Source organism: Pipistrellus hanaki (assembly GCF_964339955.1).
Source record: "Pipistrellus hanaki genome assembly, chromosome: 1".
Taxonomy (NCBI): domain Eukaryota; kingdom Metazoa; phylum Chordata; class Mammalia; order Chiroptera; family Vespertilionidae; genus Pipistrellus; species Pipistrellus hanaki.
In genome coordinates this window covers 45,137,906-45,162,466 of record NC_140503.1, presented here as the reverse complement: position 1 = coordinate 45,162,466, position 24,561 = coordinate 45,137,906, and the positions used below count along the sequence as shown (strand labels likewise).

Below are 24,561 nucleotides of genomic sequence, written 5' to 3'. Positions count from 1 at the left end.
CAAGTTGTTCACACTTTTATCACCTCATTTATTTCCTTTTCTTTTTGGTAAGAACATTTATAATAATAAAAGCTAATTAGACCGGATGTTCTTCCACATGACCTTCCAAATGAAGCTGGGGCGGCCAGGGAAGCCCAGGTGACAGGTATCAGAGGAAAGCCGGGGAAAGAAAGGCCTACTCTTGCACAAATTTTGTGCATTGGACCTTTTGTTTAAATTATAATTTTAATTGTACAACACAGTGTTAATCAACTCTAGCTCCCATGTTATACATTAGCGCCTTAGGCGTTATCTTATAACTGAAATTTTTAACCCTTTTACCAACCTCTCCCAATCTCCTCTACCTCCCTCCACCCCAAACTCTGACAATCACTTTGCTACTCTGTGATTTTTTTTTTTTTTTAGATTCTACAGATAAATGATATCATGTAGTACTTGACTTTCTTTATCTAGCTTATTTTATTTATTCATCTTTATTCATTTACCCATCAAGGAATACTTAGGTTGTTTCCGTACCTTGGCTAGTATGGTGCAGTGAGCATGGGAGTATTCTAGTAAGTCTTGAAGTCAAATAGCATCAGTCCTTTAACTTTGTCCTTTTCCCTCAGTATTCTGCTGCTTATTCTGGGTCTTTTGTCACTCAATAATAATTTAAAACCACTTTGTCATAACATAACTTGTTAGGATTTTGATTGGGAATGTATTAAATCTAGGAAGCTGGAAAGAATTAACATCTTGACTATTTGGAGTCTTCCTATACTTGAATATGGAGTATCTCTTTATTTAGTTCTCATTTGATTTCTTATATCAAACTAGAGGCCTGGTGCATGAAATTTGTGCATGGGGATCTGTGTCCTTCAGCCCAGCCTACACCCTCTCCAATCTGGGACACACACACACACACACACACACACACACACACACACACACCCCTGATTCCTACTGGATTGGGCCTAATCAGGCAGTTGGACATCCCTCTCACAATCCAGGACTGCTGGCTCCCTCCATGCCTTCCTGATTGCCCTTAACCACTTAGCCTGCCATCCTGATCACCCTCTAACCACTCCCCAGCCATCCTGATTGATGCATAACTGCCCTCCCCTGCAGGCCTGACCCCCCCAACTGCTCTCCCCTGCAGGTCTTGGTACCCCCAACTGCCCTTCCCTGTAGGCCTGGTCACCCTCAACTTCCCTCCTCTGCCAGCCTGGTCACCCCTAACTGCCCTCCCCTGCAGGCTTGATTAACCCAACTGCTCTACCCTGCAGGCCCAGTCACCCCAAACTTCCCTCCTTTGCTGGCCTGGTCACCCCTATCTGTCCTCTCCTGCAGGCCTGGTCACCCGTAACTGCCCTTCCCTGCAGGCTTGGTCATCCCCAACTACCCTTCCCTGCAGGCCCGGTCACCCCCCAATATCCCTTCTCTGCTAGCCTGGTCACCCCTAACTGCAGGCCATCTTGTGTCCACATGGGGACAGCCATCTTTGACCACATGGGGGCAGCCATCTTGTGTGTTGGAGTGATGGTCAGTTTGCATATTACTCTTTCATTAGATAGGATTTTTATAGTTTTTCTCATATAGATTTTGTACATGTTTTTTAGATTATATATAAGCATTTATTGTGGGGACTACTAATATAAATGGTATTGTGTGTTTTTATTTTACATTCTATGTGTTCATTGTTGCTGTGTAGGAAAGCAATTGACTTTTATATATTAACTTGAATACTGCGACCATGCCATATAATCTCTTATTATTTCAAGTAGAGTTCTCTCTCTTTTTTTTTTTTGTCAAGTCTTTTGGATTTTCTACATAGAGGATCATTTCATTTGCAAACGAAGTTTTATTTCTTTCTTCCCACTTTGTATGCCATTTATTTTCATTTCTCACTGCATTAGCAAGGATGTCCAGTGCGATGCTGAAAAGGAGTGGTGGTAGAGGTATCCTTGCCTTTTACCTGGACTCCGTGGAACAGCTCTAAGTTTCTCATGATTAAGTATGATGTTAGCTGGAAGTTTTTTTTATGGATAACCTTTATCAAATTGAGAAAGTTCCCCTCTATTCTTTGTTTACTGGCCATTTCCATCAAGAATGGGTATTAGATTTTGTCAAGAATGATTCTTTTTTGGCATAATGGACATGATTGTGTGTTTGGGGTTTTTTTTTGTGTTTTTAAAAATTTATTTGTTTTTAGTCTGTTGAAATTATTATGTTAATTGATTTTTGGGGGAAAAAATTTAATCAAACCATAGAACTAGTTGATAATACAATAGGACCTCTTTCAAAGCTGTTTGGAAGAGCTGCACAAATATGGCATTGACTGGTCTTTTTGCTTATTCCTATGTTGGCTTGATCACTTGGGAAGAGGACAGGCCATGCAGATAGAGCCAGACTTTAGGTGCCAGAAGAGGAATCCAGGAAACAGGCCTGAGTTTAAGATGGAATCTGTAGGTCTGAGTTTAATGGAGAGCAAGAAAATTGAGGAGTGCCATCCAAACACGTTTAGAGTTTGAGTGAGGACTTGACACACATACACACCCTTCCCCCTGGGCCTTTGTTTACCTGGCCATTCCACTACATTTGTGTTGTTTCCTCTCGCTCCTCTGTCAGGCTAGTGGAGCTCTGTTAGCCTCAAGAGCATTTATCTCAGAGGAGGAATTCCACAGACTTGGAGGCTCTGATCACAGAAGAGGGTACTTGAGCAGCCACTCTCCAGTGGTCCAAGGTTGTGTTTGTTTTGACATTGATCTCTTGTTTCTGTTACTGCTTTCTGGGACTATAGCACACAAAAATGTAATGATTTTTTTTGTTGAGTTTTGATCTGCATGTATCCGATGCATGACCTGGTGACTTGAGTTTACCATTATCCTCTTTTTTTTTTTTTTTTTCCTTTCTGATTATTATGTACCATATAACTAAATCAATAAAAAGAGACAGGAGAAAATAGCTGTATAACATTTCAGGAGTGACGGAGTAATGCTGCCTATAAATATTTATGTTTTCATGAGAAGATGCCTTTTGACATTTAGGCTCATGGAGAGATTCACCACTGGGAGGGAAAGAGAAGGAAGAGACTTTTTTTTTTTTTTCCTCAGTAAATTTTATTTATGTATTTCAAAGGAAAAGAGACAATTAAAAAGAAAAGTTTATATATATTTGTTCTGGGGCAAGAAAATATTTAACCAGTCCTGGCTGGGTATCTCAATTAATTAGAAGGCTGTCACTCAATTCCATGGTACTTTAGTATAGATAATAACTTTTTGTAATTCTGGTTCTATCTACTAAGCAGTTCTAGAAACTTGGGTTTAAGAGAGCAGAGCACTGATATTTACCATGCACACCCACATGGTTTTCCTTTAGTAAAGGGTAGCCCAAGCCTTTCTCTTGTCTCTCTGTCATTTCCACTACTCATGATATATTTTTAAAATTTATATTAAACATCTGTCTTTCTTCTATCTCTTTTCTGTAAATCTGGTTTATTACCCATACCAGATGGTTTCTCCCCAACTCCCACCTTTGTCAGTTCCGTCTTTTGATATGGTCCCTTGTCACCGGAACCCTTGCTAGCAGGATTGTCCTGTGGGTAGACTGAACTATAAAATCTAGATTGATTATTAGCATTCCCAGTTGTTAATGCATATTCATTTAGCTAACCCATAAATCAAACTGCTGACATCTGTCCCTTCAGGTTTCAATTTTTCTTATTTTCTTAATATCTTCTGGGTTGCTCTTTAATAATATTGATGATTCCTTTCAAAAAGCGAAATCTAGCTTAAGAAAATCTGAAATTAAGAACAATTGCCTAAAATTATGCATAAACACTGGCATGAGATGTGTCAAAACGTTAGTAGAACTTCTCTCTGGGTGTCGTGTGGCCAGACGTGGAAGTCTGGATTCTGACAGACGTGGGGTTAAACCTCCCTCTTTTCCTGTGATTCCTGTTACTTAGGAGACATAGACTTATGCCTGATTATCTTGGCTAAATGGCTCCTCTCTCAGTGAATCATTAAGTAAAGTGCTTAGATCAGTGTATGGCATGTAATCACGCATCACAGGGAAGTCCAATTATTAATTAAAAAAACATGTTAGCAATACATATTTCACCCATTTTACTGTTCACCTAACACAAACATTATATTTTTCCATGTTTCTTCCTGTTTTAATCAGCACACAGTAGGAGGCAGAGTTCCAGCTCAGTGACCTCTGTCAGGCCATCTAACCATTGTGTCCTGGCTGTCTTACCCGGATGCAGTCTGAACTCCTTAGCTTGGGGTTATGTTGATGACTCCATGAGTTGACATATACCTAGAAAGGGCTTGAGTCAGTGTCAGGCACATAATCTCTTATACATGTTGCTGCTATTGTTATTTTATAAAATTTAGAAAATATATGTATTAAGACATTCAGGGGAATGGGAAAATTACTGCAAAGATTTACATGTCCTGTGGAAAGCTGGTCTTGACAATTCCCATTCTGAGATCGAGGATACCACAGGCTATGTTTAGTTTAACTGAAACATTGCAATTTTTAGATAGAAAATGAGGGTGATCTCGAAATGAGTAGTCACAGAAAATGAGGATTCTTTGGAAAATGTAATCTCGTGCGTGAGTGTCTGATTGCTACTATGATAATATGCCAATGGACTCTGAATCTTCAGAAATGTAAATTTTGGTTAAGTTCTGTATTGGTTTCAGTTCTCTACTTAAGTGCCAGATTTTTATATCTGGGTTCTAATAAAAATGCTCTTCTGATTTATGGTGAGTGGATTAGCATAGGCAAGTGGCAGGCATATGTTTTTAATATTCCCTGTTTCTTCAGAATTCATCATTGCTTAAACACGCACCATTGCCTTTTTGAGGGATGTGTGATACTGTGGGTTTGCAGCCTTTTTTTCCACTGGTCATCGGTGAGCGATGAAGACCTTGCAGTGGGAGAGAATGGAGCCGGGAAGTGGGAGATTTCTTCCGTTTCTGACGTGAAACCAAGCACAGTCAGTCTGCCTTGTCACGTCACAACCCATGTCCGTGCTGCTATTTTAACACTGAATTAAGCACACGCATGAAGAAGGTGACTGACCCTAGAAGGAACTTTTGAAGTCCATTTCATACATTCTTCCGAGTTCAGTCTGGAACACTGAATATTTATTTCCAGATCATTGCAGAACAAAGCTTTCTATGTTTCCCAAGCAAAAACTAGTCTATCTGTACTCATCCCGCTGGGGCGTACCCTAGTGACAAAGCCTGTGTTATTAGTATCAACAGTAGCTAGAGAATCTGCTTTCCTGGGATTTTATGGGCTTGTTACCAAGGATCAGAAAAAAACTACACACAAACACACACACACACACACACACACACACACACACAGTGAGATTAGTTTATTCCCAGTTATCCAAATGAGTGGTAAATAATTCACAATTTTTCTGGTCTTGACCTTCACTTTTATTTTTATTGTGTGTTTTCTTTTCTTGGACCCAATCTTTTATTTTTCTATCATATCTGTTTTTGCAACAGCCTCAAATTATTTGACTGAGTTGGGTTATAAAAGAATTTAAAATCAGAGTTCAATTTAGAGCTTCTTCCTTCTTCAACTTGAACGAGGAAGAAAATAGGTAGACTCCAGGGAACTAGGATGTCTGGGAGATTAATCAGCTGTTGTGTCAACCCCAGGTGAACCGAAGGTTTCTGGAAACTCAGTTTAGCCTTTTTACTGGTCTGACAGCAAATGACAGTATATTCTACACACAGGCCAGAAAGTCACCTATTTGCCCAGATCCTCTGTTTTTATCTGTGAAATGGGGATGCAGAAAAATCCATTTACTTTGTAACCTGTTGAGCACATCAAGGGAAAAGCCACCTGTGGATGTACCGTGGTATCTTCAGTACCGAGAGAACACGAGGGGTAGCAGCTCCTGTTGGTTCTGCTGAGGCGTTAGCCTGGAGCGAGGGTTACAGATGTGATCAGGTAGGCAGGCAGATGAGTGGTTAGCAGCCAGTAATCCTGGATTTCGAGGGGTCCCAGATTAGAGAGGGTACAGGCCGGGCTGAGGCCACTAGTCTTTAATAAAGGGCAGCTCTCAAGTAAGTTGTCTGAAAGATTCTGACAACTTACTTGAGACCTAAGACCATGATAGTTGATAAATGCAAATAACTGCTTTTACAGTGAGGTTTAGCTGGGGGCAGATCTTCGTGGTGGAATTTTAGGTAATAGTGTCAGGAGTGAATCCTTGGTCTGCTCCAGTCTTACCACATTGCATGGCCAGCTCTCTTCATTCTTCCACGTGGACAGTCTGCTTGTGGTTTTCTAGCAGTGGGACCTTCAGAAGGTCTTTTGATCTCAAAACTATAGTTTCTTCATCTGAAAATGGAAAACAGTATCACAGGTCTTTTCACATCATCCTGTATTCTATGTGGTAAGCATGCTTATTGGTTCTCTTAGTGGAGTTAGAAATGCTGACTTGCCCTCCATCCATGCATTAAATAAATACATTTTAAGTCCTTCTCTTTGGCAGGTAACTAAGCAAAACACGTGTTCTCTGCCCACAGGAGCTTCCAAGTCTTTATGACTGATGTGGCTTTGGTTCTTTTTTGGGTTTCTCATTTGACAAACTGAAGAACATCATGTAAGCCATGAGATTAAGCCTCTGTGGCCCACGGAACAGGTTTTCAATGAGTAGAAATAGTTGGGTTTGCTGGATGTTTGCCGTTTGTTCATCTTTCAGTTATGTGTTAGTGTGAATAATTCCTATGACTAATTTTTAAATATCTGTTTAAATCTTTCCATGGAGTACATGTTCATCCCTCAAACATTTATTAAGCATCGTCTGTGTGCTGGGCACTGTGCTAGGGTCTCGAGACCCAAAGATGGCTATAATGGTACAGTCCTTGCTCTCAGAGGACAGTGGGGGAGATGAACTTCTCATGGCAAATGTATTCTCAGTACTGTGTTGTGTATATATCTTATTATGGGTGTATTGGGAACAGGCAAGAGTACACAGCAGTAGCCCTGTGGAATATGGGGCTTATATGGAGTTTGCAAAGCAGTCCTGTGAGACTACCACTTGGTTGGCATTTTTATTGACTTGCCTGGCCTGCCACTAAGTTCACATGGTTCATCGTTTCCCCTATACCCGTCTTCCGCCTGGCCTTTTAATGTCTTACTTCTAGTTGAAGTATTCAAAGTCAAACAATTGCCTTGGCTTCCTGTGCTTCCCTGAGGGACTAAAGAGAGAGTCTGACATGAATGTTCTGTCTGGTTTTCTGGTCTCCCGCTCTGTTTGCAAAGGGGAGCATGATCACGCTGGTGTTTTTGTAAGTGAGCTAATTAGCCGCGTGGAAAAAGCACATCAGCTGTGTTCACTGACTGTTTCCCCCGAGCTGCTTGTTAGCTAGAACTCTCACAAGTTGGGGATGTGGGGACTAGGGGAGTCTCTCCACTCATACTCTGCCCTTGGGGCTCTCACTATTTGGGAAGAGGTATGAGGGGCCCAGTAAGGAAACAAGATTATTAAGGAAGGCCTTGGCCCCTGATAAAGCTAGTTTGGAGATGAGACCAAAAGGGACACTGGGCCTTCTCTTTTCCTGGCCCCTCCTTGAATTAAAGACACCTGACCCCTGTGAATGGTTGACCTGACCTACATTCCTAGATGGTGACAGACAGGTACCCGTGTGTGCCTGTGGGCTCGGGATATGGAGTCTGAATGTTATCTGAAAGGTATCTGAGCAGCTAGCCCAGGAGGGCAAGGCAGGGAGCATGTGAGATGCTGGCTTTTGCTTTTGAGGCATCTTTGTGACCCAGTCATGATAGGTTCTTACTTGTTGGATGGGCACTTCCTCTTCTTCCCTTGCCCAGGAGCAGGTAGAGGCTGGAGAGAAGGGGGAGCTCTTTCCAGGGCAGTTTTTTTTGAGAGAGCAGAATTGTTCTCAGGAGACTGAGATGTAAACACAGATGAACGGTAGCTTTTATATAGGCCCCTGTTTTACGCTGACATTTGGTTATGTGATGCGTGCTGTTATCAAACAGGCCCGTGTTTCACCTGCTGAGAGGGGCAGGCGGAAAGGAGGGGGAGGTGCAGCTTTTGTCATTTGATGCAGCGGTTTCCATTGGGTCAGAGTCCAGTCCCTGGCAGGAGGGAGAGGACAGGGATGGTGCACAGCTCTTACTTTCTTGGAGATCCAGGATCCCACTGATATACCTCTGCTCTGCCCTGTAGTGCGTGGTTTCTTCCTTTTGTGTTCTTGAGTTGAGGGAATCCGACTTGTCCCTGAGAGAACAGCCTAGGAGCTAGGAGTTGCCTACTCCATAAACACGCAGCCTCGCACTCCTCCTTAAACACTTGTGCCTCTAGGAAAAGCATGTCATAGGCCTTCCATAATGAAGAGGGTTACTAGAGGGTGAGCTCCATCTAGGCAGGAATCGTCTCTGTCTTTGCTCTCTGATGCCTGTAATATCTACTAGTGACAGAGGCAAAATTAACAATAAAAGAAAGTTTACAGCTCATATGTAGCTGACCACAGTGTGCTGCTTCCAGTGTTTCGCCAACCCCCATGACTCGTAGTCACAATAGCAAACCCTAACCTGTGCTTTCTATGTGCCTTTGACCCTATTAACTTATTTTATTCTCTAGTACCCGTATAAGCACATCCATCATTGTCTCCCATTTTATAGAGGAGGAGAGTGAGGTAGATTCTGGTTAAGTAACCAGCTCAGTATGGCAACTGGTAAGACAGGGGTGGGGTTGGAGCACCTCTTGGCCCACTTACAGGGCAGAGATCCAAGGGGTGGCTGCGCTTCTTGACCAATAGTGGGCATTCCTTTCGGACAGGAGGCCTTGGCTGAGCTGGGCTCCTTGGCCCAGGGTGGACTGGGTGAGGCTGGGCAGAGGGCACTACTGCCATCATCCTGAGTTGTTTACAGCTCCCAGGGACTGAAAATTATTTACTTTAGAATGAGAATGTCTGGGCTTCACCACTGGTTCCATTGGCTCATCTTCCACAGTGGATGGCACAGAAGGTTTCTGTTGGTCCAGGCCATCTTCGCACACACAATTGGGGCAAAAATGGTCAGAGTGGGAAGAGATTATAAAAAGGAAAATAATGCATCTTTTATGCATCTATGCCCTGCCTTTAGCAAAAACAAAACTAAACAAAACACACACACACACACACACACACACACAAAAAAAAAAAAAAAAAACCAAAACCAAAAACAAAAAACACACAAAAAAAACACAAACAAACAAAAAAAACCCCACAACAAACAAAAGGACTTAAGGTCCAACAAGATAGTATACATTCTAATTGTGATAAAAGAAAAAACAAAAACAAGGATAGGATCATAAAAGAGAGGCAGATTGGACTAGAACAGTGGTCGGCAAACTCATTAGTCAACAGTGGCTCTCGAGCCGCAGTTTGCTGACCACTAGACTAGAACTGTGTACAAGAAAGAGTGCACACACTGGCTCTGAGCCCTCTTGCAGCCAAACCAGAAAAGGCACCCTGGCTGAAACTGGTTTGGCTCAGCCTGCGGACTCAAGGGTCCTGGGTTCGATTCCCGTCAGGAGCATGTACCTGGGTTGTGGGCACATCCCCAGTGGGGGGCGGGGGGGTGGGTGCAGGAGGCAGCTGATCGATGTTACTCTCTCATTGATGTTTCTAACTTTCTATTCCTCTCCCTTCCTCTCTATAAAAAATCAATAAAAAAAAATATTTTAAAAAAGAAAAAGAAAAGGCACCCTGGTCAGCTCTCAGACGCCCAGCCTGCAGGGCCGGGAATAGCGGACAGTGAGGATACAGAAAGCGGATGTGAGGGCCAGTTGCTGTTCCCTTGCTGTGCTGCCCTGAAAACACAATGGCGGAGAGGGAGCACCAGGCTTCATCGTGGCGTGTTGTCTGAGCTACGTGGTTTCCCAGGACTTTAGTGGATATGGAGTGAGACTTCTCCCAAGTGGTGAAAACACATGCTCATCTTCAGTTGACATTTATAGGTCGCCATATGCTTTCACCCTGCTTTCTTTTTGTCAGAGTCGGACACTTAATTCCAGCAAATGTCCATTTAGGTGTGAGTGGTGCTAGACATAGCTCATTGCCATGGTCCCTGTGGGATGGTGACTCAATCACTGTGCATTTCGTTTCAGATCTCACCGAGGTCGTCTTATGTGGGTGAGCCTCTTGCATGATAATAACAAAAACACCTTGTCTTCGGTACATACTTGTGTAGCTTATAAATAATTTTTCATGTACATAATTTGCATGTTTTAAACATCTTCATGAAGGAGAATCCGGTCTTGTTTTCCGTTTCATGCTTGGGAACATTTAGTCGTAATAAAAGAGAGCTAAGAGAAAGAAGAAGAAATTGGAGTTTTTAAGTGTTCGACCACTTACAGGGACTGACTTTGTTTTCTGGTGTTTTTGTGTGCTCCCACGCAGTAATATTGATGGCTTTTTCAATAGTTGTTTTCGAGATAATACCAAAGTTGAGAACACAAACCTTGTAATGAATCTCTGGTGCCCCTTGTTCTGTGCAGTGTCTCCCCTGAACTCAGGATAGTGGCTCCTATTCCTGGTGAGATGGTAAGATGTGGAGACAAAGGGGTCCCGTGGGAATAGTTGGCTTCTTCTGGGAGCCAGCCCCTTCCATGGGAGCCAGCCCCTTCCATGGGAGCCGGTGGCTTCCTGCTCTGAGGAGCGGAAAGAAGAGACGCAGTGGGGCCCAGAGGTCCAAGACTCCTGGGCCTGGCATTGTACCTGAACCTTAGTTTCCTGGTCCTGCCCCCTGTCCTTGAGCCACGACTTGCTGGCTCCTCTGCTCTCATGCAGAACCGGGCAGCAGCATGGACAGGGCCTGGGAAAGAGGGCATATGTGGTGAGACGCCTGCCTCCAGGAAGGGCACTTCGCTGTCCTGGGACTCCCCTGGGGACCACAGTTGGGGGAAACATGTCCCCATAGATAAAGTGTGGCTGTGGAGTTGGCAGCAGCCCCGTGATGTGTACTGGTACTTCTGGATAAAAACCTTAAAAGCATAAATCCGAGCTGCCACCTGTTCCCCCACCCCTTCCAGCAGTTCCTTGAGAAGTGAGTCTTTTCCTGCACTGCCAGCCCCTCTCCTCACCTCTTTCCTGATCCTGCTGTCCTGGTGACACCCCTCCATGGCACTCCTCTTTTTTCAGCTGCCAGAGGTCTCCAAGCTGCCAATCCTCATCCTCCCTGAACTGCGTCTGCCTTTAGCCCAGGCGCCCCCCCCCTCCCCCCCCCCCCCCCCCCCCCCCCCGCTCCGCTCAGTTCCATGCACCCTTTTCTGGCCCCACCCTCTCCCAGCTCTCCTCCCTCACCCACCACCTTCTTATCACTTCCTTCTCCTTGTCCTGACTGTAGAATGTCTTTCCAGGACTCAGTCCTGGAATCTCTTTCTTACTCCCTAGATGCTCCTTCTAGTCCCAAGGATTTAAACACAGTAGCACTCCCTATTACACCCCCTGCTTTGTAGCTGACTCTCCGCCACCTTTCCACTGAGTAATCCCAGACCAACTCATCCCAGGCTTGTCACCCCAAACCTGTGCCTCCGGCATCTCCCCCCACCTCAGTCAATGGCTTCTTCGCTTTTCCAGTTGCTTTGGATAGATTTTCCTTCACGGTTGTAGTTTTTATGTTTCTTCTTTTCCCCTTTGCTTCCCAACTCTCTGGGCTTCTCTCCGTGTCTCCCAGCCTCTGTGCTGCTGTCTCCTTGCTGCTTCTGTCTGCTCTCTGCTTCGGTATTTGCCCCTTCCTCCTTGCTCCTCTGTGTGCCTTTGCTTGTGTTTACTCTCCTGCTGTGGCTTCATGTCATGGGCTCTGTCTGTCCCTTGATGGAATCCATCTCCCTGCTTGGCTGCAGGGACCATTCATTTGCTCTTCAGAAAGCCTAATTGTTAGCCTGGGAGGAGCAGCCTTCATGCAGGGACACTTAAACTGCTTCCCATTCCCAGGGCATGGAAGACACTAATCATCCCATCCTCTCTGGTGCATCCCATAAATTGCATCCATGACAACATGGAGTCCACTGCCTTCCCTACTGAATCTTACCACCATCTGTGCTCACAGAGCTCAGGGGTTCATGAAACCCCACTTTGTCACCAGCCCCAGGCGACAGATTATCCCATGGAGGGATCTACATTTCAGAAAATTTGTCTGTTTCTAGAGTTTAAATTTTATTTTCCCAACTTGGGGAGTTAGTTGGTTAAATGTGCCTATACACACACACACACACACACACACACACACACACACAGAGAGAGAGAGAGAGAGAGAGAGAGAGAGAGAGAGAGAGAGAGAGAGAGTTGGATAGAGCCTTTTATATTTGGCTTTAAAAGTCCTTGATTTTATAGATGGAAAATCATAAGGTATTTTGAACTCCTCTGCTGTGTTCACAATCTAGTCACTGCCCACGCTGTAGTAAGTTAATTCAGCTTGGGGCAGATTCCCACTGAACACTGCTGTTGTTGGTTGAGAAGTATATCTTAACATTTCTCAAGTAATAAATATTGTCCCATTTTCACAGACAGCATTTACTGAGTATAAGTAGAGGTCAGAATGACTTTAGAGTTGGATGGCCTGAATGGTTGCTTCATGAGAGTGTATCTGTCTAAAAATGTCCTCTGTATCCAAATGATTTTAGTCACCTTCTTTAGGAACCTGGCAGTCAATCTGGCCTACTAAGCAGTGACACCCCAGAGGCACCAATTATCTAGTCTAACTGGTCAGCCTGTTGTCCTGTGTGTGTGTTGGCTGCCTCACTGCTTCTTAGCACTTACATCCATATATATATAATATATATATATATATATATATATATATATATATATATATATATATATATATTAATTTTTTTTTTCAGAGGAAGGGAGAGGGAAAGAGAGATAGAAACATCAATGATGAGAATCATTGATTGGCTGCTTCCTGCATGCCTCCTACTGGGGATTAAACCTGCAACCGAGTCATGTGCCTTGACCAGAATCAAACCCGGACCCTTCAGTCTGCAGGCTGATGCTCTATCCAGTGCACCAAACCAGCTAAGGTGCACTTAATTCTTAAGTGGGAAGGAGGTATACAGGGTGCCCTGGGGTACAGGGTACCCTGGGGTACATCTTTACTACATGAAGATTGTCTTATAAAAGACAAAATAATGTGAGCTTGAAATTCCCATGGACTTAGGTTATTCACCGCACTCTAGGGTTCTAATAGCTACTAACTATAAAGTGCCTATGTTGCTGGCCACAATGGCAGCTGGGTAAGCCTGCGTTGGTTCTCAGGTGCAGGGAAGACTCCTCCCTCCTGTGCCCAGGGCATGCATTGGCAGAGGCTGGCTTGGGCGGGTAAGTTTCTAGCCACAGAATAGAGCAGGTAGCCAGCATAAACCAGAAGCCAGTGACTCCAAGTAAATGCACTAACTCATTGGATTTCAATTTTAAAAAGAAATTATTTATGCATTATTACAAACCTAGCCTAAACCTGTTTGTTTTCTAAAGCCATTGAACTGGATGAGAAGCAAAATATGCCAATAGTTTGTCTAATGAAATAATGGAGTTGGCATTTTCTTAACTTTCAGACCCCTGAGAGTGTGCAGCTGTTTGCTACACTGGGTGTTTAAAATGGGCAGTTCGGCTGTTCATTGGTGTCCCCGCAGGATTCAGTTCTTCCATGAATTATGAGGGCTGATATCACTGTGGCTCCTTTATCTGTGGGGAACTGAGGCAGAGTGGCCAAAAGGCCTTGCTCACATTTATAGTCTCCGGGGATGTGGTTGGGCCCAGAAGCCAAGTCTTCTGGTACGTGGTTTGGTGGAACTCTTTTGCCACGAGGAACAACCATGAAGGCATTGGTGCTTCGTCCTCGGTCCCCAGGAGCTGGTGGGCAGGGAGCTGGCACTGAGGCTGCCGCCAGGGGCATGTTCAGGAGACAGCAGGGGGTGCCCAAGGCTCTCTGCCTCTCACCTAAGGGGCAGTCCTCTGGGAAATGCCTCTCCCAGTGAAACCCCAAGTAGGGAGCAGCCTGAGAGAAGGAGGCTTGGACACTCCTGAGATCCTTCCTCTCAAGGGACTCCACGGGCCACACTGTCGACCTCAAAACTGTATGCTGCTCTTACCCCAGTATTTTAAAGTTTTTCCAAAAAAACTAGTTTTTAATGTGTGTTTTCATCCACAGCATTCTCTTTAATTGCTGTTTTATTCTCTTGAAGCTGATTCAGTCCAGTGATTTTCTTTTGTTTATTTTTTCAGTGATTTTATTTTCAAAGCTGATTCAGAGTCTAGTGTGTGTGTCTCCCCTCAAGACGAACAATCATCATGAGCATCAGGGTTTGTCTCTTTGTGTTTTCCAGACATTCTAGGCGGGAGCCTGCGGATCACCTATGAAGATGGTGGCCCTGTCCTTAAAGATCTGTGTCCGTCACTGCAACGTGGTGAAGACCATGCAGTTCGAGCCGTCCACGGCCATCTACGACGCATGCCGCTTCATCCGGGAGCGGGTGCCCGAGGCGCAAACTGGCCAAGGTATTAGCCGCGGGGGCCTCGCTGGGTTCTGGCACGTGTTTGTGTGTGCTTCACTTAGTGTGGACGGAATGGAGGCTTGGGATGGTGAACATGCCCACTCGTGTCTGTGTTTCAAATGAGATGTCTTCCTCGCCTGGGCACCGTTTGCTTCCTGTGCGAGGCTTCCGATGACAGTGACGGCATCTGCCGCTGAGCGATGCCATCCTCTTGACTCATATACCAGCATCGCGCTAGGCAGTGTGCAAGGCCCTCTGACACACCGTCTTATTTGCCTCTAATGTCCCAGTGAAGCTGCTGTAACAGGTGCTGGTTTTGTAGACCCTGAGCCCTGTTTTGGGTGCATGAGGACATCCCATGCAGCAGCCTGACGAAGTCCGGAACCGCCAGCAGCCCCCAGGGCCGCCTTATGTTTGCAATACTTCCAAGGGGCTTATACATTTTCTCTCAAACCTTTATTAAGGGAGGAGGCTTTATGAGTTTTACCTTTTTTTTAAAACGGCATTTGTTATATATATTTATATATATATTAGTATTTAGTTAAACCACTGTCCCCCATTAGTCTGAATTTAAACAAAAGCCACTCATACAGTTTTTTCCATTTCCCTTTGTCTTCTCTCTACATTTTCTTCCTTTACTTAGCGATTATTTGCCTGGCACTTGAGAAACTGGGACTACTCCCAAACTGATAGACCTTTAGTATAAGACTAACCTTAAAAATTGGAAGCATGAAACTGAAACGTGACAAGGATAATTACAGGTAGAATGGGTCTCCTTCAAGAGATCTTTTTCTTACAAAACTGCTGTCCTTTAGGTCGGAAGCCTCATTTGAATTATTCAAAACACTCCGTGGATTACCCAGAAATACAAGTTGCTTACTTCTCCAGCCTTGCTTCAAGATCTGGTTCAATCCTTTCTGGGGTCTTCACTTCTCAGTTGCTGTTTTCCTCCAGGCTCCCTCCCCCTTGGGCTGGCTGCTTTGCAGCTAGCAAAGAAGAAACCTTTGAAGACCTGGAAGCTCTTTTGCTGAGAAACAGCAGAAGCTCTGACCTGCCCTGGGTCCCGGAGTTTCCTTGAATCACATTAAGAAAATAACTTCCCTCCGCCACCCTTTGTACTTCCTGGGTCATTTAAGGGGATTATTATGGAGAACATGGGCTTTAATTTTCCAATTGTTTTCATAATTTGATGACGTGAGAGCAGAGGCTTCATTTCACAGGGAGCCCCTGCTTACCTTTGGTCACACACCTTGGCGGGAGGGAGGGACTATTCCATGTGCAGTGGCTCCACGGGCCCTTCTGTGACCAAGTGGCTCTGGGCTTAGATGGTCCTTTCTGCATTTCTCCATGTCTGTCCTGTCATCCTTCACGGCGTTCCTGGCCTGGTTTTTATCACAAGCATAAGGAACAAAGCCAAATTCGGTTAGAAAGAAATTTGGACCACTTTGTCCTTGGTATTTTCTCAATTCTAATGTTAAGTACAGCTCTTGTCGGAGGGGATTGGTTTTGCAGCTCAGTTCTTATTCCTCCTCCTCTGCTTTAGTCCCAGTGGCTGCTTGTGGTGTCAAAACAAAACGTTTCTCTGTTGAAGGAGAAGACTCGCGTTCTAGCCCAGTCAGCAGACTCAGGCTGTGTCAGTGATGGCTTCATCGTCGCTCTGTCTCCTATTTCTCTTTCTGTTAACCTTCCAGCTTCTGACTATGGGCTGTTTCTCTCTGACGAAGACCCCAGGAAAGGAATCTGGCTGGAAGCGGGCAGAACACTGGACTACTACATGTTGCGAAATGGGGTAGGCTGCTGATCTTGTTTTTCTTTTTTTTCATCCATAATTATGCTTGAAAGAAAAGGAGAGACCCAACAATTACTTTGATTCAAGGGCATCTTATTAGTAGTCTTGATGCAATGTACTTTGTAAGGGTTTATCCAGATAGTGACAGAAAATACCAGCAGTCCAAATTCTTGAAACTCCACAGAGTAATTAATGCAACTTGGGGTTAGTATTTAAAACTGTTTCTACGTGCCCTTGTTGGACTTGATAGTTATGAAAGAAGATACAGCCTTTTCCTGTGAGTATGTAGGAAGTATTTCCTGGTGAATGGTGATAGGAAGTAATGATGAATTAGAGAGAAAATAAAAGTATAATACGGAGGGTAGTCAGAGATTGAATATTAATTGGTGTTTTATTTTCGTAAAAGAAAGTTCATATTGGATGTAAGTTTAATACCTATCTGTAAAAGTAGCAACAAAAAATAGTTGTGGCATGGAAGGGGAGTGAACCAATGAGTAAAAAAAGTTCCATATTCTGTTGAGCTGAATCTTCGAGATACTGGGTTTTGGTATATGAAAGGCACATATCTGATTGGTCAGTATTCCATAAAATAAGAGTGAAGTATGTTTGCCAATTAACACTTCCCTCCATGATTCTATTTTTAAGATGTGTAGTAAAAGAAGAAGTCTCTATTTAAAGATAACTCCCAAATGTATTACCCATATTTGGCCTTGCCGTTACAATGAAAGCCAGTTCTACTGTGATATACCATGACTGTGAAGAATTATGGGGGTGTTATTTATGGGCTCCATGACACAGAAATTAAACGTTGCTTATAACTGAAAAAGAGATTCTTGGAGACACACACTATTGTCTTTTTAAAAGGCAAGTAGGAATTTTCCTCTGCCAGTTCTCATTAGAGCAGATCATCCCCAGCCTGTCAGGAGGACATATGCCGCTTCCACTTTACAGAGGTTAGTTTTCACTAATTATGAGCTAATCAGTGTGTTCTTTGGGTACAATTGCACCATCAGATTTTTAAGAAATCTTGATGAAAGCAATTATTTAGCCCGGGCATTTCTGTATTAGTGGCGAAAATATGAACACTTTGAAGGTAGAAATCAGATCGTGCTAGGGAAAGTTCGTTTTTTAAAGAAAGTGTCCAAGTTTATTATCTTGTTCCTGTTACGAGATGAGAGGAAAATGGAGAAGTTGAAGGCTAAGCTTCACACAGATGACGACTGTAAGTGTCATGCAGTGTGACCTGTTGGTGTGGTTTGTCCTAGGATATCTTGGAATATAAAAAGAAGCAGAGGCCTCAGAAAATCCGGATGCTGGATGGGGCTGTGAAGACGGTGATGGTGGATGACTCCAAGACGGTCGGGGAACTCCTGGTGACGATTTGCAGCAGGATAGGTGAGTGTGCACCTGCCTCGATTCCCCACTTTGTTTTGTGTGAATCACGTGCCTCCTCTTCTTCTTTTTCTTTTTACCCTCATTTGTTGCTGAGACCATCTTGAGTGTGTCCTAGCGCACCAAATCTGCCATTCCCAAGAGAGTCCAATTATTCTCTCGATTTGCAAACTCATTAACTGGTCTGTAAACATTTGAACCCCTTTACTAAGTACAAATTGAGAGCTTTTATTTCCCTTTCAAGAAAAAAGAAAAAAGAAATTTTGCCCAGCTGTTGTGGCTCAGTGGTTGAGCATTGACCTATGAACCAGGAGGTCACAGGGCACACGGTTTTCAGGCTCAATCCCAAGTAGGGGAAATGCAGAAGGCAGCCAATTGGTGATTCTTTGTCATCATTGATGTTTCTATCTCTCTCTCCCTTACCCTTCCTCCCTGAAATCAATAAGAACATTAAAAAACAAGATAAGGAATTTTGAAATCCTATATAATAACAGCCTAATATGCTAAGTATTCTGTTGTCCAGCCAGCCATTCAACCAATCAAAGTGTAATATGCTAATGATATGCTAAGGCTGCTCAACTGCTTGCTATGATGTGCACTGACCAACAGGGGCCAGACACTTGACCAGCAGGTTAGCCTGCTGCTGGTGTCTCACTGATCAGGACTGAGCGTGATGGGTCTGGCCAACCTCCCCCATCCCTCCCTGCCCTGATCATGCATCGGTGGGGTTCCTCAGCCTGGGCTGCACCCTCTCACAATCCGGGACCCCTCAGGGGATGTTGGAGAGCCAGTTTTAGCCAGATCCTGCAGGCCAGGCTGAGGGACCCCACTGGTGCACAAATTCGTGCACTGGGTCTCTAGTAGAAAATAATGTTTCTGAAGTCATATGATTCAGTCTCTCACTACTGTTGGGCATTCTAGTATATCTATCAAGACTCCTGGGGACAGCCTATATGTGATTGGTTGTTACAGAGCTTTTCTTCTCGTAGCTTCTGTTTGTCTCCTCAGAAAACAAGTCTGTTTCCTTTCTACATGAAGCCCTACACATATTTGAAGAAAGTAGCCTGGACTGTCTTTGTTTCCTCTGGATTCAAAGGAAGCCCAGTTCCTTCAGCCCCTTCTTGTTTGACATTGTCTTGCCTTGTCCTGCTTGATCTCTACTTGTTTCTTAAAAACAAGACAGGAGAATGGAACTTGACATTATGAGTGTAACTTAACGATCTGAAAATACTTCATTTAGCCAGAGTTATTTGATATGTGTTCCATGGGTGGTCCCCGGCCCTCTCGTGGGCTAAAGCTTCTTTCTGTCCTTTGCCACCAGGGACCCGTTGGATAGTACAGGACCCACACTGAAAAGGGAGATAGTGGCGTAACCGCTGATCGTATAACCCAATTTATATTTTTAGGAATAACAAACTATGAAGAATACTCTTTAATCCAAGAAACAATCGAAGAAAAGAAAGAGGAAGGGACGGGTACGCTAAAAAAAGACAGGACGCTGTTACGAGACGAGAGGAAAATGGAGAAGTTGAAGGCTAAGCTTCACACAGATGACGACTGTAAGTGTCTGGGTGGAAGGTGAGGCAGGCACATGGGTTTGCCACGTCTCGCGCCCCCCACCCCCACCCCATCATCTGTATGACCCAGGGAGGTCATCTGTGTGTGTGTGTGTGTGTGTGTGTGTGTGTGTGTGTGTGTGTTTCCTTTCTGTTTTTTATTTCATCTGTAAATATTTTGGTCTGTGTCTCTAACGGATTGAGACTCTTAAGAAAAAGTGGCTAACATGCCATCTCACATCTAAAAAGGTAATCTCTCAATATCAAAAATAGACAAATCGTGTCTACATTTCTCCATTGTCTTTAAAAAAATTTTTTTCAAAAGTGTTGGAACTGGGGTCCACATTATGTTGAATGGCACGTTGCTTGCCTCTTTTAGTGTCAAGACCTTCCCTACGTCTTTTACATTTTTTCTTCTTCAAATTTTTAGGGGCAAGACACCACCTTGTTACTTGTATAGAGTTTTGTGTAATCTGGATTCTGTTGGATGCATACCTATGGTGTCATTTAATATGTTCTTCCATCCCCTTTAATTCCTGAGACCTGCAGGCTGGATCAAATTCATGTGTATGTGTGTTTTTTAAAAACACAGTCTCCTTCTTATGTGACGCTGGGTACATTAAGTCCTCATTAACATCACCAATAGGCTCTGCGACATTCAGTGAGATGACGTATAATGAAACCAATTTTATCACAAAGCAGTTGATATAAACAAGGTTTCAGTTCCTACAGCATCTCATCCATGTTACAGCAAAATGACGTGATCCAAGGACCCACTGTACTTCCATCAGGAACTTGTATCTGGTTGTCTCCTTTTTGGTGATATTAACAGCCACTGATGACAACTGCCCGGATACATTATTTCCTTGGGGGTTACAAATGGTAATGTAATTTTGTCGCAGGAAAATAATTTTCTATGGCCACACTGTTAATATTTGGAAAAGCCATTTGTGTGCCTTCTGTGTCCCCAAAATGTCTGTGCTGTGTGCACCTCCCCCCGCCAGGGGATCTGACTCCATGGACAGGCCGCTTAGACATCCTCCACCTCTCTCTCCCATTGTTCTCGCTCTTCTGCTGCTGCATTGGGAAGATGTCATCGTTGTCTTTACATTTATTGATCCTCCGTGGGACTTGCATTTCCTCTGACCCTTTCTCCTTTCTCTTTTTTTTCTACCTTATTTGATTTCCAGTTGCATACTTCTTTCCCAGGGAGACTGTAGTAGACAGATCCCAAGGATTTTTATAATGTGCTTGATACTCTCCTAGGTACTATGAGAGATGAGGTCAACCCAACACATTCCCTGTGCTAAGGTTGCTTATAATCTCGTGAGGCCTGTAATACATATTTACTCACAATGGACGTGTGGAGCCCCAGGAGGAATGTGGGAATGAGCGCTGTGGGGAGAGCAGGGGAATGATCAGTGCCTATGCACCTTGACATCAGCTGTGTGTTTTCTGACTGAGCGAGATTCAAGCTGGGCCATGGGCAGTGTTCTTCCACCCCCTGTTACTTTAGTGTCACCCTCTCCAACTACTATTATTTTCCTCCTCTTTTCTGTTTAGGGTAGGAGGTCATTCTTATACCCAAAGCTTATAAATTATTTCACCTGATGAGACTGAAGACTCCACTTTGACTTAAAGGAAAGTGCTAACTGGGTTGTCTTGGCATAAAGCATTGATTTTCTGATTTCCTTTAACCCCCAGGAGGAAGGGACATGTTAAAATTCATTATGGGGCTTTAACTAAGTTTCAGAATGGCTTGGAATGTTCTCTCATTTCCTTCCCTTGTGTCATATGGTCTATGCGGGCATATGTGAAATTATTGGCAAAGTTAAAATGCACAGTTCTAATGTCAGAAGTAACTGTGCCTGAATATCAGCATTATAGAAATCTGCGTCTGTATTATGCTGCTGCCTTGGCAAATCCCCTAAACCAAGAGGAAAAATAAAACAGCTCTTTGATCCGTGTTGCCGTGTTGCAGTGAATTGGCTCGATCACAGCCGGACGTTCAGAGAACAAGGAGTCGATGAAAACGAAACATTGCTGCTTAGACGGAAGTTCTTTTACTCGGATCAGAACGTGGACTCGAGAGACCCGGTGCAGCTGAACCTGCTCTATGTTCAGGTACCTGTCCCCCCGAGGCTCAGACACAGAGGCTGGTGAGGTTCAGGAAGGCGCTGGCTGGGTCTGGGGCTGGGTCTGGGGCTTCACGGGAGCTGGCTCTGGCTTCTATCATGTGCTTGCTATGCCGTTCCAGTGGCATGGCTCCTGGGTTCCTCACACGTGTTGGGATGTGTGCAGGTTGGCGTTGACATGAGCTGCTGGCCATCCAGAAGAGGGCCTTCATGTGGCCTCGCAGACTGGGACCTGGTGGCCGGTACTCTCTCTCTCTCTGCCTGGCTTCAAGGCACTTAGATGGCTCACCACTTCTAATGCACTAAAGCTTGCTTAGCTGACATCTTAGAATACAAGAAAAATTGGTCAGAAAATCAGTACTTCTCATTAACTTAGCAACATTCTCTCAATAACCTTTTTTGCTTTACTATTAACTAATTGTTTAAGCTCAGACAAGTCCTTGAACTTGTCAGAGTTTCGGTTTCCCAATGCGTAAGATGTGGGCTTCACACTAGACCGTCCCCAAGGTTTCTTCTGGCTAAAGGAAAACATCCATCTGTCTCCCAGCCTCACTTCTTTTATTCTTTCCTTTCCTCCTTCCTTTTTCCTCCTTTTGTTTATCCACTTATGTGCCCACAGAAAAAGTGCAGCCACAGCATCGCCTGTGTTTGTTTGTAAATAAAGTTTTATTAGCACACAGCTCATTTGTTAACATTACACATTGGTAAATTCCCTCATGCATTATTGTTTGTGTGTTGTCTGTGGCTGCTCTCGTGTTCCAGGGGAAGAATTCAGTAGTTCTAACAGAGACAGCAGGGCCCACCTGATCTGATACATTCACTTTTTTTACAGGCAAAGTTTGCCGACCCTTTAGTTAATGAATGGAAGAAGGGTATGGAGGGATAGTTAGGAGGAAAGTGGCTGGAAGGAGGGGAGGGAGGGAGGTGGGGCAATAAGATACTCAGAGCCATAGCTTAGCATGTTCATCTGAGAATGGTCTGGGGGTCATGGAACTAGAGGAAGGGAAGAAAGAAAGGAATAGAGAAAGAAAAGGAATAAATAGCAACAGCATTGATGGGTCAAGAAGAGAGAGAACTTCAGACACAGTGAGTTCCTCATTCTAAGACTGTGCTTTTGCTTATCATTTCCCCTAAATATCTGCAGCACTGAATCCCTGTGTCTGAGTGTCTCTTTCCTCATTCCTCCTTTTCTATCTTGGAGTGGGATTTGGGTTGATTTTTACCTCTGGGTAATTCTGTTCACTTTGATTTAGGGCTATGAAAGTCTATTGTATTCCCCCGCCCCCCCCCCCCCCCCCCCCGCCTTATGGATGGGGTCATTTCACAAGGATTTCTGTTTGCTTCTATTGTTCATGACCCACTTCTGCCTTCCTAGAATATATTCAAGCTTCAGTTTTAATATATGGGGCACTGCTGAGGCTGCCCAACTGCAGGTAATTTCGGGCAAAGACTTGTTTTCTTATTGCCTTCCTCCTGCTGTGCTACAATCACCAGTGTCCCGGAGGCATCGCCGTGGGTCGGCTGGCACATTTCCCCTTGCTGCACAGAGTGGGTGCGTTCAGGTGCAGGAAGGTGTCAGTCAAGAGCAGGAACGTGTCACCAGATGGGATGTGTCGCTCCCCCAAGCTCCTGATGCTTTTTGCCTCCTCTTGTCTTGCAGGCTCGGGATGATATCCTGAACGGCTCCCACCCCGTCTCCTTCGAGAAAGCCTGTGAGTTTGGTGGATTTCAAGCCCAGATACAATTTGGACCTCACGTGGAGCATAAACACAAGCCGGGATTCCTAGAGTAAATGATCTTTTGGTTTTCTTTTTCCTCCCCTCTTTTTCTTTTCATTGCTTCTTCTTGAGGTAGCTCCGTAAAATACATGCTGTGGTTTCAGTCATTTGTGAGGTTGTTGGATTTTACTCAGTCGAGGGTGTGATCAAATTTGTCGACCTTGGGGAAAGCGGGTGGCCTGGAGATTGAGTGCTGGGATGACTGACGGTTATCTGCTCCCAGTTCAGGCAGCTGTGAGTTCCTCCAGACTAGTGGTCGGCAAACTCATTAGTCAATAAAACCAAATATCAGCAGTACAACTATTAAATTTCTTTTGAGAGCCAAATTTTTAAAACTTAAACTTCTTTTGGCACCACCTCTTCAAAATAGACTTACCCAGGCGTGGTATTTTGTGGAAGAGCCACACTCAAAGGGCCAAAGAGCCGCATGTGGCTTGCAAGCCGCAGTTTGCCAACCATGGCTCTAGACCACATGTGTCAAACACAAGGCCCGCGGGCCAAATCCAGCCCGCCAGGCCTTGCAATGTGGCCCGCACCGCGCTGTCATCACTGCACTCCGCTGTCAGTTTATGACATTGTCAGTTTATGACTGTTCAGTAAACCATTCGGCCCGCGATTTAGGCTGGATTTTAGATTTTGGCCCCTTCTCTGATTGAGTTCGACACCCCTACTCTAGACCAAAGAATATGGAGCCCCCCACCGAGCTATATGATCTGGCCTGTCCTAGCATTCCTCTGAGTTCAGTAACTCACTTCCTCCATCTTCTGAAACCTCTGCCCATTAGAGGATTCCTTCTTCATGAAGGTCCCAATTTTGTCATTGTTACCTTTTTTGTTAAGATTCCTGCATGAGAACACAGAGCATAAATGACAGACAGAGCTTCTTCACATTCTTTATTATCACAATCTTGCGAATTCTTCGTTGCTCTGAAAGGATGATGTGAAAGACTTCTCCATTCTTTTCACCCACCAGGTGCTCTTTTATAAAACGATGGGGTGTTTTTTTCTGGCTTGGAGACTGAAGAAAAAGCTAACCCCACAGATTCATCCTGGTCCCATAGACCCCGGGCATTAGGGTTGGTTTTCTAGAAATACTCAGGAGGACAGGCCCAGCCTCACATTGGCCTCTGTGTTTCTGATGTGACCTTCTCCCCTGTTTTGATCCAGACTTCTTCAAGGGCTTTTTATGTGTCTTCCTCTGGTAAAGTTCCTTTCCTTCACCACCCTCGTGCCTTTTCCGTTTCTCTTCTGCTTACTCCTAGTACAGATGAAACATTTGTCTAAACCAAAAAGAAATCCCTTCCGAGAGGGATCAATATCACCAGGTTACCTAAAATGCAACTTGTAGACTCTGGAAGTGGGGACCTGACCCTTTGCTGATGGGGGCAGGGCGA

General features: G+C 44.4%; 1 protein-coding gene across 7 annotated transcripts in view; it reads left to right on the top strand.

Annotated features, from left to right (window-relative positions):
- Window positions 1–24,561, top strand: part of TLN2 (talin 2) — a 402,173-nt gene that overhangs the window by 215,618 nt on the left and 161,994 nt on the right. For all 7 annotated transcript variants that reach the window (XM_084886348.1, XM_084886349.1, XM_084886343.1 and 4 more), the window contains 6 exons: window positions 14,351–14,522; window positions 16,210–16,307; window positions 17,573–17,702; window positions 19,106–19,258; window positions 21,237–21,379; window positions 23,051–23,178. In XM_084886348.1, coding sequence (XP_084742474.1) covers window positions 14,381–14,522; window positions 16,210–16,307; window positions 17,573–17,702; window positions 19,106–19,258; window positions 21,237–21,379; window positions 23,051–23,178 — 794 coding nt within the window. In that variant the 5' untranslated portion in view covers window positions 14,351–14,380. The remainder of the gene's footprint in view (window positions 1–14,350; window positions 14,523–16,209; window positions 16,308–17,572; window positions 17,703–19,105; window positions 19,259–21,236; window positions 21,380–23,050; window positions 23,179–24,561) is intronic.